The sequence below is a fragment of the Lycorma delicatula genome, chromosome 7, assembly GCF_047948215.1.
Source record: "Lycorma delicatula isolate Av1 chromosome 7, ASM4794821v1, whole genome shotgun sequence".
NCBI lineage: Eukaryota > Metazoa > Arthropoda > Insecta > Hemiptera > Fulgoridae > Lycorma > Lycorma delicatula.
The window spans coordinates 116,093,464-116,111,317 of record NC_134461.1 but is presented as its reverse complement, the minus strand read 5'-3'; the positions used below and the strand labels follow the sequence as shown (position 1 = coordinate 116,111,317).

General features: G+C 27.4%; 1 protein-coding gene across 2 annotated transcripts in view; it reads right to left on the bottom strand.

The window, feature by feature from the left end:
- Positions 1-1,659: 1,659 nt before the first annotated feature.
- LOC142328485 (uncharacterized) overlaps positions 1,660-17,854 on the bottom strand; it is a 40,777-nt gene continuing 24,582 nt past the window's right edge. For both annotated transcript variants that reach the window (XM_075372304.1, XM_075372305.1), the window contains exons 4-8: positions 17,124-17,339; positions 12,562-13,063; positions 10,037-10,147; positions 6,423-6,536; positions 1,660-4,976 (exon numbers count right to left, since the gene is read on the bottom strand). In XM_075372304.1, the coding sequence (XP_075228419.1) occupies positions 4,918-4,976; positions 6,423-6,536; positions 10,037-10,147; positions 12,562-13,063; positions 17,124-17,339 (1,002 nt within the window). In that variant the 3' untranslated portion in view covers positions 1,660-4,917. The remainder of the gene's footprint in view (positions 4,977-6,422; positions 6,537-10,036; positions 10,148-12,561; positions 13,064-17,123; positions 17,340-17,854) is intronic.

Below are 17,854 nucleotides of genomic sequence, written 5' to 3'. Positions count from 1 at the left end.
CAATGAAGATGACAATTTAGTCAAACCTATTAACTAAATGCTTTAATTAAGTTATCAATCAATTATATAAAATCCTATTAATAATAATATTTTTAATTTTTTTATAACAGTTTACTTCTTTTGTAGAAGAGTCTTTTTTTATTAGAATTGTGTCCATTAAAGAAATTACTTTTCTATCATAGTAATAAAATATTACTCAAACCATAGAATTGTAAACTAAAAAACAAAAATCTTTGTAATTGGGAGTTAGTCAGCTGAGAATGAGTCAATGAAAAAAAAAACAAAAAAAGGGAAAATAGGAGGTCAAAATTTACCCAATATTCACTTCAGCAAATAATATCCATATTGTACAGTCACCAGCAACAGACATAATCAAAGATTTGTAATTTCCAAGTCAGTCCATGAATAGCTCCCCTACCAGAGGATGCAATGGCTGTACAATCTTAACTTTCCAGCAAGAAGAACATAGAAAGGTAGTAAAAAAAATGATCATCATCATGCTCACCAAGTAGGCTTAAAACACAGAAAGAATTTGACTGTCTTTCCAAAAAAGACCAAAGCATGTGGATTATAGTATTACTCATCAGCTAAACATTCCTACAAACACTGTCCATGATATTGTTCAAAAGCGATTGAAACTTCATGCTTACAAACTGCAGCTACTCTATGAAATTACATCTAGCCACAAAGAGCCAATTTGTAACAACTATGTCAGATTTCATTTCAGCTGATGAAATCTACCTGCAGCGCATTTTATTTTCTAATGAAGCAAAATTTCATGCCCATGGAATCGTGAATCACCATAACTGTCAAGAATGGGACTCAGAAAAGCTTAAAAAATTGGTGGAATTCATCCACAACTGTCTGAATATCTGGCAAGATCATGCATGATAAGAGTTTTTGGGTCATTATGTTCCATGAACAGACTACTACGGGCAAAGTGTCCCCAAAAATGTAGAAAACATTGTGACGCAAATTGAAAATATAGAGGGCCTTATTTTCCAACATGATAGAGCACTTTCACATCATGCAGAAGTTATGTGGACTGTGCTTAACGACAAATTCCCAGAAGGTCAGAGAGGAAGGAACTCTTATCACTTGGCCACCATGAAGACCCAGTTTGATACCAATGGATTTCTTCTTTTCGGGCTATGTGAAATTTTATTAAGAAAAAATTCATCACTTGACCACATGTGCCAAAAAATAACAACAGCTGACTCCATAAGCGATTCCTGCAGACGTGCTTGCCAGAATGTGGAATGAGGTGGATATCAGTTTGATGTCTGCAGGGCTGTAAACAGTGCTCATATTGAGCAGATTAAGGGGTAAAAAAAGTGATAGACTTTGTACTTTCATGTAATAAAACACATAAATTTGTAATTCTAAATGCAATAAAGTAAATTTAATTTAAAACTGTAGAGTTCTTTTTAGAACCAACATTAAATATCTGTTATTTACTGAACAAAATGTAAATGCCATCAGTTATTATAAAAAGTTATTCTGAGAAAAATTCTATAATATTCATGGCCACTTTTATTTTTATTTTACTTGATTTTCTCCTTTCCTGCTGCTGTTAATAAAACCATTACTATACTTTCAGATTCAAAGAATGTATTGAGCATACATTCTTGTAAGGTAACAAAAAAAAAAAATTCCCAATTACAACTAATGTTAACATTTACTTCATTGAACTTAGTATAACTTGTACATGATTCAAACAAGAAAACTGTATATCTTCTCTACAATATGATAGCTACTACAGATTTTATTACTTGCACCAATTTCAATTATTTCTATAAATATATGTAGGAAGACACAATTTTAATAACTGAATATGATGCTTAACAATTAATATTATTTTAATGGAATAGAATTAAACATTTTATACGATACATAACACATGTTATTAACTAAACCAAATTTATCAATAATTTATTATATATTTTTTATCACCCTAGTAAAGAAAATTCACATCAGTTATAATAAAAATAACTACCTCATAAACTATAATATCTTACTTGACAAAAAAATTAATTACAATAACAATCAGAAACAATTTAAGTAACTAATAGAATTAAAAAAAATAACTAATAAAATTATAATATCTAACGACTAAATTTTCTTTATATTGTACTTTGTGTATCAACTATACAGTTAATGTAACTAATACAGTTGAATTATAAAAGTATGCATTTAATTCAAGAACAATATTTCTAAGCTAACACAAGCTATTAAAAATTTAATTAATGGTATTTTACACTAATCATTGGTCTACAACACAAAAGAGATTAAAGTGATGTTTGCTAAATTTAATTTTTTGTATTATTATTCTAATCAAAAATTCAAATACCTGTAATATAATTCCCTCCCCTACATTTATTTTTTTTTACGAGTAGTATTGTAATAGTTATTTTAAATTTTATTTCAGTTCATTTATGGTTAATAAAAACATACCATTCTATTTTTTAATTTATCATCAAATAAAATCAACTCAGGATTTATTATCACTGTCTGATATGATGAAGATAAATTTATAAAGAGATACTATGTTGCATCAAATTTAAGAACTTATTTTTTTTTTTTTTTTAATTGGCTGTCTATATAAAATGAGATATTTATAGTTATGTTAAGTTTGCAGTTATTATACAATAATAGTTGTAGGCAACCTGTCATAAGCCAAAAATAACTTTTAAAAATAACTAGCCATTCTCAAGAATAACAATATCTAATGCCAAGCTTACTAAAGAAGTGAAGTAGTTCCCTGTTGTCTTCACCACCAAGCCAAAAATACTGTAACAGTATTACCATTCAAAGCACATTGAAATACTCTGTCTGATATTCAGTTCTAAAAACAACAACTTCACAACTTCTCTCAGTTCACCATAATAATTAACATCATAACTACCAAAGAAAGTAACCCTGACTGGTGTCTATTGTACCTCAAGTGTTTTAGTTGCATCAAGCCACTAGTAAGGTGGGATGGACAATGTAAAGCAACAAAAAATAATTTTACAAAACTCCTTAGTATACATAGCATTGTGATATACCACTTTAACTCAAAGGGAAAAAAGTGGTATTAAAAATCCTAAAAAAAAAATCAGTTATTAAAAATAAAAAAAAATAACTTCTAAATAATACTCCCTTCAGTTCAATGAAAGAAGAAAGATAAAATGTTCATTTAATTTCTACTGAAAGTTTAAAGTTACATTAGTTAAGGGACAAGATTTATTTAACAAAGAATAATAGTCACTTGATCTGTATCTTATTATTATTATTATTAATCTAATAATTTTAACCTTCTGCATTTCACAGAATATTTTAGTTATTGTTTTACACAGTTATTGCTTGTGCCTCTATAAAAAAAAAATTGTATAAAATAGAACCCAGCTGAATGATGAGGGAGTTAAACAGAATTGGAACTTTTCATAGACTACAGAGCTGGAAAAAAGATACAATAATAAGCTTAGTGTAAGCTGCAGATGAGTGGCGTCAGTGTGTTCAAATGAAGCATATAATCAATTAAAAAAAAAAATGTTTTCATCAATTCGTTAAATTAATCTTCAGTTACAATGCATAAAGTATTTATTTCATATTGTTACAATCCAAATTTAGTAACTTGGATTTAATTACTATGTGAAAAAATGTAATCAAATCAAAAAATAATCTTAAAATTACACTATTTATGAATCTCTCAAAAAATCGGTAACATAATTAATAAAAACACATTACAAGAACATTTATTACATAAATTTAGTATGATAACAAAAAAGTTTTTTTTATTAATCAACTTTTATTTAATACTTTAGAAAACGTTTTTCTGAAAATCACTCCTTGTAGTTTAGGCTTTTAGTTTTATCAGTTTATCTTACATTTGAAGCAATATAATAATAAAACAAAAAGTAATATATTTTATTTTTCTAAATTTGTATATTTTTAAAGAACATTAAATTTTCAATGTGAAACAATCAATCAAGTAGCAATTCTAAAAAATAAATCCCTAAATACAAACAAACTACAAAAATAAAAAAAAATTATTTACAAAAATTAAATTAATTTACAATAAAAACATCACTTTCATAAGTAAAGATCATCAATTACACACATTCTTTATAAAAATTAGAATTCAGAATTCTAATGAAATAAAAAATATATTTTATAAAAAAATATTTACCCTGCAAGCTATTAAAAAAACTAATTAAATTTAAATAAAAAATTACTCAGTCAAAGATTATTGATTATTGTTACACATCACATAGAATATGTTATATGTACGATAAAATCAACAGCCAAATTAATTTTATGTACAAATCACTTATACATTTCATATAAGTTATCACAGTCAACATTTTAGTCACTTTTATGCACCATAATTGTTTAGTATTAAGTTTAATACAGAACGTTTTTTGTAATATTAATAAAACAAAAACCTGAAATATTTATCTTTAATGAAAAGGGATGTTGATTTATGAAAAAACTACACAAAATTCAAAATTTAAAAACAAAATCAATGCAGCAGAAAATGTGAAACTTTAACAATAGACTATTGATTCATTTAGATCCATTGTAGCAGATTTTTTATGCTACTCTTATTTTAGCATAGCTCATATTTTGCCTACTAAAATCCAGCAATATAAAAAAGCTGAGCAAGCATACAAAAAAACTATTTCTTAAATTTATTTTATAAAAGTATATGATTGTTAATGTTTATATGCTAATTCTGACTGTTATTTGTATTTTATAAAAAAATTATTTCTTTTATAATTATTGCATCATATACCAGTGATGTATGTCAATTTTAATACTTTTTATCTTAACATTGTGGCAATGTAATAATCATCATAGCCAAGATTAAGAGTTTATAATCACATACAAATGTATACACAAAACTGCTTGAAACCTCAATTTTCCAGAAAGATATTAATGATAAGTACAATCAGCAACTGATGATTTCTTCTTCTTAGAACTTCTTAAATAATCTGAAAGAAAATTACGTACTTTTAATAAAACAAAGAGAAAAAAATCAATAATACTAATTTTTCTATGGCTGTATTACAATATTTGAGTTACATGGCTAGAACCTGTATCATAGTGAGGGTCATTATGAAACAAGTGTTCAACCAGCTCCACGGGGTTGGTCTAGTGGTTAAACTCGTCAATGCAAATCAGTTGATTTCAAAGTCAAGAATTCTAAGGTTCAAATCCTAGTAAAGGCAGTTACTTTTATACGGATCTGAATAATAGATCATGTTATGGATACGGGTGTTCTTTGGTGGTTGAGTTTCAATTAACCACACATCTCAGAAATGCTCTACCTGAGACTGTACAACACTATACTTCATTTACATTCATACAAATCATCCTCCCGAGTAATACCTTATTGTAGTTCCAGAGGCTAAACAGGAAAAGAGAGGTGTTCAATCATCCATTGGTGGTGGAAAAGCCTACTCTTTTCAAACACTGACCAGTCAGAAGCAGTACTGTTTAATGTATCAGCTGTTTTTTTACTCTGATTTTGGTCTGACTTAGTAACTATAAAATCTGAGTTAGAAGAAGCTGAGAAAGAAATGTCTTTAACACTGATCGATATTAAAGAGATGGCATGATTTATGATTAATAACAAATTGCTACAGAAATGTATTATTTGATGTATTTTTTTTTTTTTTTTTTTGAGAGGACGTGAACTTACAAGTGAAGTGAATTTTTTTTTTGAGAAGAAGTGCGCAAGAGAGGGGATGTGGTGAGAGTAATGGAAGAGATATGGTTCATGGATCGAGACAAATGGAGAAATTTTGTTAAAGGCCCAACTCGAGAAAACTTTGGTTAAAGAGAAGTTAAAATGATGTTGATGATAAATATGGTCGAGAGGAAAGTAACAAAATTTCAGAGGTATTTCAAAGGACTAGTCAAATCTGGAATAAATTTTGTTAGTAATATTTACAAAAATTTCAAATGGGAGGTGGTTCTATCTCCTTCCAAAAATCACTTCTATTAGATTAGTCATAAGTTTAGCAAAATATTTCCAATGTATCAAAATTACTTTTATTAAATACCTCATAAATATTTTACAGAAACTTGACAGGTAGTATTGCAACTAATTTTATATTATGGATCTCATTTACATGAATTAAACCATTCCCAACAGCTAAATCAAACAAATCTAAACATAGGAATATATTTTGTTAAATAGTACTGCTTAGTATTGTCACAAAATAAAAATATTTTTTATGTGAATTTTACAACAAAAAAAATATCATCTAACAAAGAGTATTACTCTATTAAGATAATAATTCAAAAAAATAAGGCAATTCACTACAATATTTATAAAAACAAACAAAGGAGGTGACGAATTAACATATTCTGTCAATATAAGATCAAATATTATATTAATTTAAATATAATAAATATACATTTTTGCTTCTTACTATCAAGAGTTCCAAGAGCATAATGTTCTTCAAGGATCTTTAAACGCAATTTAGCACGTTGATGGCCATGATCAGCAGCCATTCTGTACAGCTGAAGAATCAACTCAGGATCCACTAAAAAAATAAACAAAGAATTCAATATTATTTATTTTAGGGGAATAAATAAATATATAATCTTAAACAAATATGTTTCAAGTATGTACTCTATATCACATATTTGTTTCTGAATTTGTCTCCAATCAAAAGAAACCTCATCTGTTAAAAAAAAGAACCAAAAGAGCAAATCAAGTCCATGAAGCTGCCCTTATTTCTGATCATGTCCAAGAAATCTGAACAGCAAAGAACACTTATTGTCAATGAACTCGTATATTTCGAAGGCAAATACAAAAAGTTGAATTTTTTCTATAATAAAATCATTATAATTTCAGAAATCTTAATCTACTTCTAAAAAATGTATTTCTGCATTTTCATCCAAATATAATTCAAGGAGAACTGTACATTTATAAGTCAACATACATATGTCACTGAGTAAATTCGTCTTATTAACCATTAAAGCATCAGAAATGACAGCTAGAAATCATCACACTAATGCTCCTGATAATTAAATTATCAATGAAGAAAATTTTATCCTAGCAACTGTTTGATAAACCAAGATTTTTAAAGTATTCCTTAATATGCAGGTGATATTAAAGTATGGAAACGGCTTCATATTTTAAAACTGAGGAATACTAGAAGGTAGAAACGAGTATGGATCTACAAAATCACAACTCTATGGGATATTTGAAATTTTTGTCTGCCATCTTGGATTAAACCTCAATACTGAATTAAATTTTTTTTTAAATAGGAAAGTGGACAGTGATACATGATTTTAATGTAAGGTTTTACAAGAAAAACAATGGTGAAAACTGTTTCTCAATGTCTTTGTTTTCAGAGAAAATGCAGCAAAATCGTAAAAATTATGGTAGTAATAAAAAGAGGTAAATATCTCAAAAGTAACATTTTTATTTAGTATTACCTTCAAATAACATCTTTAGATAGTTAATGTTAGAATTAATGGGACAAACACTATTATTTCAAAATAATAAATTCACAGCATTCAAAATAATAAATAACACTAATAATAACATGCAAAACTTTTCTTTTCTTTATTCTGTTTAGCTTTCAGAACCACCGTAAGGTATTATTTCAGAGGATGAATTAGGATGATATGTATAAATGTAGTCTTTTACAGTCTCAGATCAACCATTCCTGAGATATGTGGTTAAATGAAACCCAACTACCAAAGAACATCAGTATCCACGATCTAGTATACAGATCTATACAAAAGTAACTGCCTTTACTAGGATTTGAACTTTAAAATTATAGAGAAAGGTTTATATTAATGACCATCTGAATAGGCATAAATGTCAATATTGGAGCAATGATATTCCTAATGAAAAATATCATACACAGTTCTGCAAGAGGGTCATACATAGTTTACCCTGAGAAAGAAAACTTTCGGGCAGGAAATATTGATAATCAAATGGAAGGTCCTTTTATTTTAGATGGAAATGTTAAAAGAGATACTTACTGCAACTTGACAGCCAATAGGATTTTTCCAAATATCCAGGAAAATTTTGGACGACAACTAGATAATTTATAGTTTCAGCAAGATGAGGCACCATCTTATTATTAAAAGTACAGCAAATTTTACAGATCATTAGATAGGTCATAGAGGTCACCTGCCACATCTACTACGCTACAATATTATTTTTGGGGTTACTTAAAAGCATACAATTGATGAATCTCATGTATATTACTTAAGGTTAGTGCATTGCCAAGCTATAGAGAAGTATTTTGAACATTTGTTTTAGAATGGTAGCTTTCAAAATTTATTGTATAACTAATTTAGAATCAAAACACTTAAATTTTTTAATTAAATATTGCGATAAAATAAATAATATCAGCTGATCTAACTATTTAATTTGTAGCAGTGTTGCAAATTATAAGTTACTGTGTATTGTTATTAATGTTATTCATTATTATAAAGTCCAACATTAACTGTTTAAAATTACTTATTAAATGTAATTCTGAAGATATTAAGAAATAGAAATGTTATTTCGAGGAGTTTTTACCTCGTTTTATTACTAAAGCGATTTTTCCATTTTTTTAAATTTTATTGCTTATAACTTGAAAACAAAAGGTTATATCAAGAAACAGTATTTGAATCATTTTTCTGATAAAATCTTACATTAAAAATCTTTATCACATTTCCTATTTTTTTAAAATCTGATGTGGACATCACATAACTTCATTGTACACATATTAAATTACATATACACATTTATTGCTGCACTTCATTTAAACTTATTTCATTTAAAAGTGAGATACGATCCACCAATTATTTAATAAAGTGGACAGTTACACAATTGCTAATATGTTAATTTTTATTAACATCAAATATTTATACAATTATTAATTCAACAATCTTACCTGAAATATTAGGATAGAGTAAAAGTCCCTAAGTTTAAATAAATGTAAGTCTTACATCTATCTAATACTATGATTTTTTTTTAAAATTATTATGATGTAGCAATCAACAAAATGAAAACAACAACGAACAATCAGATGTTTCGCCAAATCTGATATGGACACCACATGACTTACTTGTATGCCTACTAAATTACTTATACAGATTTTTTAAAATGAAAAGTACATAAAATTTTATTTCATTAATAACTTATAATATTTTTTCATATTTTCTTTTTGTTATTGTTATTACTGAATTATTATTTATTGTAATTTTTTTTACAATCAGAGGTTAATAATTATTATTAAATCAATATATTTAAATTAGAAAAAAAAAGTTAAAAAAAAGGGATGAAGTCAAATTTGAACTGATATATCTTCCTTTGTAAGATCCAAATATTTCATTAATTAAAATTTTATTCGGCTATAACTCTGGAGCCAAACAAAATTAGTATACTACTTATGACATATCGTTGAAAAGCTCTCAATGAGGGTTTATTAATGCAGTTAACAAAAAGTACAAAATCCAAATGTTTTTGAATACTTTTGGTTCAGTTGATTCCATTCAAAAGGGAAGGTGACTATCAAAAAGGTTGTAACTAGATGTTACAACCCTGGCCTCGGGCAGGAAGTGTTAGTTAACAGTCCTAACTCCAAAATTTCAACATCCTATGGCTAATCATTTTTGAGTTATGCAAGGTACGTATGTACATATAGACAACACACCGAAAATAGTCAAAATGGATTAAGGGACGATCAAATTTCTGTTGAAATCTGAAAATCAAAACTTTTTGTGATTACAATACTTTCTTGTATGAAGTACAAGGAAGTACTTTAATATCACTCTGTATTGCTGATTTATATATTTGTTTCATAATAACTCAAATTAAAAAAAAAAAATGTATGAAAAATGTATATAATGTATATAATATACCATAAAAATTAATTTACACAGAATAACAAAAATAGGTATTGTTGATTTCAGTTTAAATTCTTTAATCAGTTTATTGACAGAAAAACAAATAATACATATTTTTTACTAGAAAACTTAATTCAAAAATTTTATGACATGATTTACTTCTTAAATATATTTAGAATAAACCTACCAGAATGACTACTATTTTCATAACATTCGGCAAGCCTGTACAATGTAGCTGAATTTCCATTCACATTAACTATGTCACCAAATGTTTGCCAGTCATCACTTGAATTCGTCTCTAAAATAGAACAGAAGTAAAAAGTAATGGTGAATAAAAAACTAATTAATAGCTGCATAAAATTAGACAAAAAAAATTACAGTATGAAACAAAACCATTTTAAATCAAATATTGTTAAAGACTTTAGGAATCTAAAATGAAATCTCTCATGCAGTAAAAGAAAATGAATACAAAAACCTGTAGCAAGAGAGCCTGTACACTGACTGAGCCTACATAATTTCATTCGAAACTTCAATTTTGAATATGAAAAATGCAAGGATCAAAAGACCTAAAAAACTTTGCAAGGCTGTATACCCCAAAGAATAATGAAACAGTAAAATAACAGAAAAGAGATGTGTTATCCTATTACAAGGATCTGGGAATATTTGTAACTACATTGTTTTAATTCATCAAGACCAAAACTTGAATAACACTTTCAACTGAAGTAAAAAAGGTTAAGAATCAACTAACCAGCAATCTGTATACATCATGTAATTAAATATAAATTAAAATCATATAATTAATGGATATACATACTTGGGAATTTAAAATGTGAAAGTCAAGACAATATTTGATTTTCTCCAATAACAGGTAGATGCCTAATTATAGTTCCTTAATCCTTAGTCCTTGACTGTTGCATGAGCCCTACAATGTCATTGTCTACTAGTTTTACTCGAATATCGGGTGACACCCACACGAGTATTTGAACTATAATAACTGTACTGCGGAGATAGCCTGAATTTCATTAAAACATCAATTTGTACTGTTCTCTTTTGAACCAGTTCAAAAACCTCGCTGCTTATTAGTACAGTTACAAAATTTCTTTTTTTAGGCTATGTGTATCCACTTCTTAACCTAAACGTGTGTTCTGTTTTTGTTTATATTTTTATGATGGCTTCTTGTTTGCATGTTCTAAATGATGATGATATTATTACTGCAGGTTTTGTAACTGACAGTTTTAGTTCTTCATCTTTGTGGACAGATGAAAATCTTCAGAATGAATTGAACAAAATTGTAATGATGTAGGGGATGAATGGTGATGGATTGAGTGTTTTAAATGAATGGAAGTATACTCCAATGATTTTCCCCAGCTTTTCTAAATTTCTGTCTAGTCTGGTTCAAGGACCACAAAATACGAGGGTTATTTTTTTTCAAGGTCCGATCGGTCACAAAATTAAAACCACAGTGAAAATAACAAATTTTTTATTTGTAACAAGTACTTGCATAGTTACACTATTTCTCTACATAGTTGCCACTCCAATTTAGACATCTGTCGTAGCGTGGTACCAACTTTCCAATACCATTGTCATAGAATGGAGCCGCCTGTTTGAGAAAGCCCATTCCCACATTTTGGAATTCTTCAGGCTTCATACTTTATAAATAATAAAATATTTTAAACATAATCTGCTAACTGAGCAAGGAAGTTAGCACCTGATATATTAAAATCTCAATTAGATTTCTGTATGAATTTTACACTTCATAGTATTCCCAGGTTTAACCTTATTTTAACCTTACACTTTCTTATCACTATTTCTTCTTACACATTTCTTATCACTAGCTTTTTAGATTATAAAAAAAATCTATGTTATATCACTTTCTACGTGCATAAGAATTTTACCCTGATGTAATTCTAAATTTTTGTCCTAATAAGCTTTGATGAAGTTGATAATTTTCTTATTTCTTAAATTTTTTATAATTATCGATTACAGATAGGATATTACTTGTTTGTTCAATTCATGAGCAACCTTAATAAAATGAGATTTAGATAGCATCTGCATCTTCATTTGTAAAGTAAGCTGGTAATCTTACCAACAAATTTAAAAAATAAATATATGTTAATAGTTAAACTAAATATAAGGCCAAATTACAGATAAAAAAAACAATATTGCAAGAAAGGAATAATTCATATATTACCAAAATTACTTGAGTTTCAAGGTAGAATTTAGTAACTGAAGTTAGCAGGTGATCATCGCATGAAACTTTTAAAGAATATAGAACAGAAATAGTTTACAAATAAATTTTACCGATCCATTACAATTAAAAAATGGAAATTCTTTGATAAGTTTAGTTAGCAAATGATCTGTTGTACATGAGTTTATTTGTAATGTGTGAAAGCTGTAAAAAAATTTAAACTTATTAATCAATGATGATTAAAAATATAGTAAATTCTTGATAATTAAAATTGTGTAAATCATAAATAAAGAAAATTTCAGGGTGCCATCTGCTAACTTGGACTTTCAGTTAAAAGATAGTAAGTAGGACTTTTGGCAAAATATGGGAAATTGCACATTTTAAGGTAATCATAGTATATATATATATATATATAAAAGGAGAAAAGGACATGTTTTTCCATTAAACATAAAGGGAAGTCTTAAGTTAATTAGTAGTTTTAAAAAACATAGCAACTACAATATAGTCAATATACTTTAACTTACCAGAACATGTTTTAGAAGATTCTTCAATAGTGCTAATCTCTTGATTAAACATTAATGGATCATCATTTGTGGAAGAAGCAGATGATGATGATGACGATGATAACTGTGAAGATAGTGATGGAGAAGACGGCAATGATGAATCAGGTCGATAAAAAACTGATAAATCATGAATTTTTTTATTGAGATTATTTGAAATTTGTCTTTTATCTGTGAACTGTAACTTAATTTTATTCATTTTAAAAAAGTCAAATGCAAGTTTAGATTCAAAATTTTCTGGTATTTTCTCAGACTCGGTTTTTTCATTAAGATTAACATTTTTAGTCTGTAGATTAAGAGCAGCTTGAGCTTCTGGTTGTCCAAGTGCAGCTGCTGTAATAAATAGCTTCTTTGCTTGCCTACTATCCGCATCTAGTCCACCCCATCCGTGTGCATAAAATACACCTAAATTATATGTTGCAGCAGGATGACCCATTTCTGATGCTACTTGATACCAGTGAGCAGCCTGTAACAGTTTCTTTATTCAGTACAGTAACAGCCTGTAACAGTTTCTTTTTTGTACAGTTTTGAAGAAAAAAATTTATGAAATTTTATGATTTCTTAAATAACTTCAAAGCAATATATTTTAAACATTTTATTTTAGTTTTCATTATAGTCTAACTAGAAATTGTTCTTCATGAGTTACTTTTTTTTAGATTCAATATTTTTAAATTCTCCAGGTAACTAAAAGTTATTAATATGACACTTATAATTTAGAAGTGCACATTACATAAAATAAGTAAAAGAGAAAAGACAAACAAATATTTATGCTAATATTTTGTATGTATTATTAAATTTTTAAATTCAACATTAACAACTTAAATCATGAGCTAAATTTTATCTATTCCCAATAACAAAACTCCCTTTTAATTTTTTTTATAGAGTGATATAATCAGGCACCAGATTATCTTGGAAAGTTGGTGACTGAGATGCAATTTTTACAAATTCTACTTCCTTCTTACTTGTAACCTTACTAATATATAGATCTGTAAAATAAACTTCCTTTAAAATAACAGACCTACATTTCTAAAAAAATTTTATAACTATTTTTTTTTTATGAAGAGTAGTTTGAATGAAAGGCAATAAAACATTTACTGAGTATTAGGGGTTTTTCCTAATACTAAAAATTGACAAACTGCAGTGGGCACACATTGATTTTTTTTTAATTTTTCAAACGTCCATTTGTTTTCAGTAGTTTATGACAAATCATCATGGAACACTACATGCCTTAACAACACTGTTTATAAATCATAAAAATGCATTAACAAAACATAGAAACAGTTATATTTATGTACTGTGTTTCAAAATATTTATGGTGTGCACAACTGGTCAAACATAAGCACAATACACAGTCTGGTTAAAAAATTTAAAGAGAATTTTTCTCTACTTGGATGTTGAAACACCACTTCACAAAATAAATGCAAGAAGTCTAGAGAATATTGCTATGTTACAAGGGCAAGAGTGTCTGTGAAGATCAAAATTAATTGATTTCACATCGTTCACAAGAATTGGGCCTTTCTTCAACAACATGGCGAATGTGTAAAGATTTTGTTCTACACCTGTATAAAATTCACTAACTCAAGAACTAATGCTATGAACCATTCTTTGCATTGTCGGTTTGCTAATTTGTCTCTAGACCAGCTCAAAGTGGATCCAAATTTTTATAAAAAAAAAAATCATTTTCAAATGAGGCTCATTTTTGCCTTGATTGGCTTTGTAAACAAGTAAAATTGCTGTATTTGGGATGATTCCATTCCACAAATGAATCAACAGCCACCATTATATACAAAAAAAATCATGTTTGATATGGATTATGTATGGGCTGATGGCGTCCTGGTGATATTTATTTTTTTCAAAAATGAGCAATAAGATGCTGTTACAGTAAATGGTGAAATCCTATCGAGCTATGATTTATGATCTTTTCTATATAAATTTTGAAAATTTTTATTTGAATGAGATGTGGTTTGAACAGGAAGGTGCTAGATTACACACAGCTGCTAAAACAATTAAGTTATCTGTCAAAAGTTTGGTGATTTGATAATTTCACAAAATGGTAATGCCAACTGGCCATGAAGATCATGTGATTTGACTCCCACATACTTTTTTCTCTGGGATTATGTTAAGTCACAAATCTGTAGTAATAAACCACAAATGACTTATGACTTGAAAACAAATATTCAATCCGTTTTTAGTGGTATTCAAGCTCATTTGTGAGAAAGTCAAGTAAAATTTTGTTAATAGATTTGACTAAATCAAGCAAAGCTATGGATGTCATATAAACAATATTGTTTTTCAATCATAATGTAATAAAAGCTTCAAATTAAAAAAAAAAATTTGGTTGATATTGCACATACTGCTTTTTTATTACAATTTTACTTTTTTGTGCTGAAAATGAAAGATCCATTTAGTTATATGTAACATAAATTTATAAAATATTACAAAAATATGTTTAAAATTTTTTCACAATTCTTATCAACATCTCTAATGTCTCTTATTATAAATAACTGAAATGTTTTAAGAAATTTTCAGTTCATATTTTCTTGCACAATCGCATTATTGAAATATTAATTATGTAGGCACTTATCATCAGTATTTATTAGTTCAAATTCTGAATAAAATTTCTATTATTTTACATTATTATGTTTTTAAAAATTAGAAAATATTAATTATTGGCTAACTTCATATTGTAATGCAAAAAAGTGTAAAGAATGCTAAACATAGTTGTTTACTGAATATTGATATAAAACTGACCTTATATGAAAAAAACCATCAGCTTAGCTGAATGTGTATATATTCTTATAAATTTTTAAATATATAACAGATGAGTAATTCAAGTTATAATATTTATTTCTAATTTATTATAATATTTTTATACCAGAAAACTCTTTATCAGACAGGGGATTTTAAATAAATGATCATGATAGTGTCTTACCAATTATGAAAGCAAAACAAAAAAAAATTATGCCAGAACTTATCCCAGATAAGTGTTCATAATTACATAATTTTACAGTATAAAATAAATGTACATTTTCATAAAATAAAAACAATGATAAATTCAACTTAATATCTTCTAATTAAGTGTACCTATAATGTATGTTTGAACAAAAAGTGTGAACAGCAAAGATAAGATTAAAACTGGAAATATTGTATTCCCAGTATCATGGTGTATATGAAACTGAAATGGAAACATGTGATTCCAGTGGTATACTGGAGGTTAATCATAACATAACCACAATAAATTAGTGTTTAAAATATATTTTTTTAAATTTTATTCATGTTCCACTTTTGTAATATGGAAAAATAAAAATGTTTAGATAACATTTAAAGCCAAATAACTATCTGAAGTGTCAACTGAATAAAGTAGGATCATCTATTCTTCTACCAATTGATAAACATTGTATATTTAACATACTACTATTTTTTTTGTTAATATATGTAAATTAGGCAAGAAAATCAATGTCAACTTGGTGTAACTACAAACGAAAAAGATTCATTACATAAAAAAAAGATTAGATTTAGGTAACAATCACGCAAAGAAAATTCTTTAAATGAGGTCTGTAAAAAAAATAACTAAAGTTTTTGAATTCCGTGGATATGGGGGACTGACATATGGCTTTGGTAACTTTATGAAGTGAAAGACCATAGGAAAAGTTCATTAAGACAAAAAAAAGTACATCAACTTCAATAAAATGTCAAAGTCATGTTCATAATTATTTTTTGATAGTCATTTATTACCGATTTTTACTGGAAGAGTAAACTGTAACTTGGGATTACTACTTAGGAGTTTTAAAAAAGACTATACAAAAAATGTCAGCAGGAAAAGGCTCAGGCTCTAATAATCTAGTCATGACTACTCCACCATGAAAATGCACTTCGCATTAAGCATTATTAATCCGCACGTTTTGTTATAAAAAGAAACAACTGTTCTTCTAAGCTCCTGTATACACTTTTAACTTGGACCCAGCAGACATTTTTTCCTAAACTTAAATAAATGATAAAAATTTGAAGATTTGACATCATTAAAGAGAATAAACAAAAAAATTTGTCTATGTCACTGAAGCCAATTTTAATTGAAATTTTATAACTGGTGCTTAAATTGGAAATGCCAATTTATATATATGTATAAATAGAAAATAGTATCAATACTGTATCAACAGCGGTCAACACTACTTTGACGGTGTCAAGGACCTATAACTCTAATGGAAGTCCAAAGCTTTAACATAATAAAATTTTTAAACAGACTTTGCATACATATATTTTAAAAATGTTAAACAAAATAATTAATATTTCTTTCTTAGGTCAAGCAAAGAACTGAGATTCAGATGTAATTTTAAGATTATTCATTTTTCACAATGACTATAAAACTATTGTTTTAAGGTTATAAAGTATTTAAAAAAGAAAAGCGAGTTATTTACAAAAAGTTACTTGTATAAATGGTACTCATAAATCAATACATTAGTTCTCTTCATTTACATACATAAACTTTCGATTATAATACTAGGCTAAAGGTATTTGAAAATAATTACCTGAGCAAAATCCTGCTTTGTACCTATTCCCAGTTCAAAACATTGTCCAAGATTAAATGCTGCTGGAGCATTTTTGAATGCTGATGCTATTTTAAAATGTTTGATTGCTTCTCTATCATTTCTATGTGATAAACAAGCTATACCACGTCGGTTCTCAGCTTCACCAACAACTCGTTCATGTACCCACCTTACTTCTTCTGCAGCTTCATCAAAGGCCTTTTAAATCGAAATAAATTGTTGACTTATTTCAGTCTGATACAAATTAATATTATCAAATAAATTAAAAGAACCACCAATAATTGAATAAGTTCATATCTTAAAATAAGTACTACCTCAGAATCTTTATCATCAGTTGATGATGATAGATAGTGTTTTGATTGCAAAACTATAGCTTAAAATGAATATAGCAAATTAATATTTCATGGTAGTTAATTCATTATACAATTTTTTTTTAATTTAAATATTTATTTTGAATAAAAATCATTTAAAAAAATCAGATTAGAAAAGTATTTGATATTGGAAAAAATAACCTACATCCCAGTAATTTCATATGAACTGAATGAGGCTAACCTCCTTTGCTATTTACTTCCAGTACTGCAAATCTGGGATATCAATCATGAATCATTCAACTGATCATTATAGTAGACGTTCTACAGTCCTAAAAGGTAGATTGTGAATGACCGTTCAGTACTAAAAGGATTTTTACTTTTAATTTAAAGTGTATACCTGCT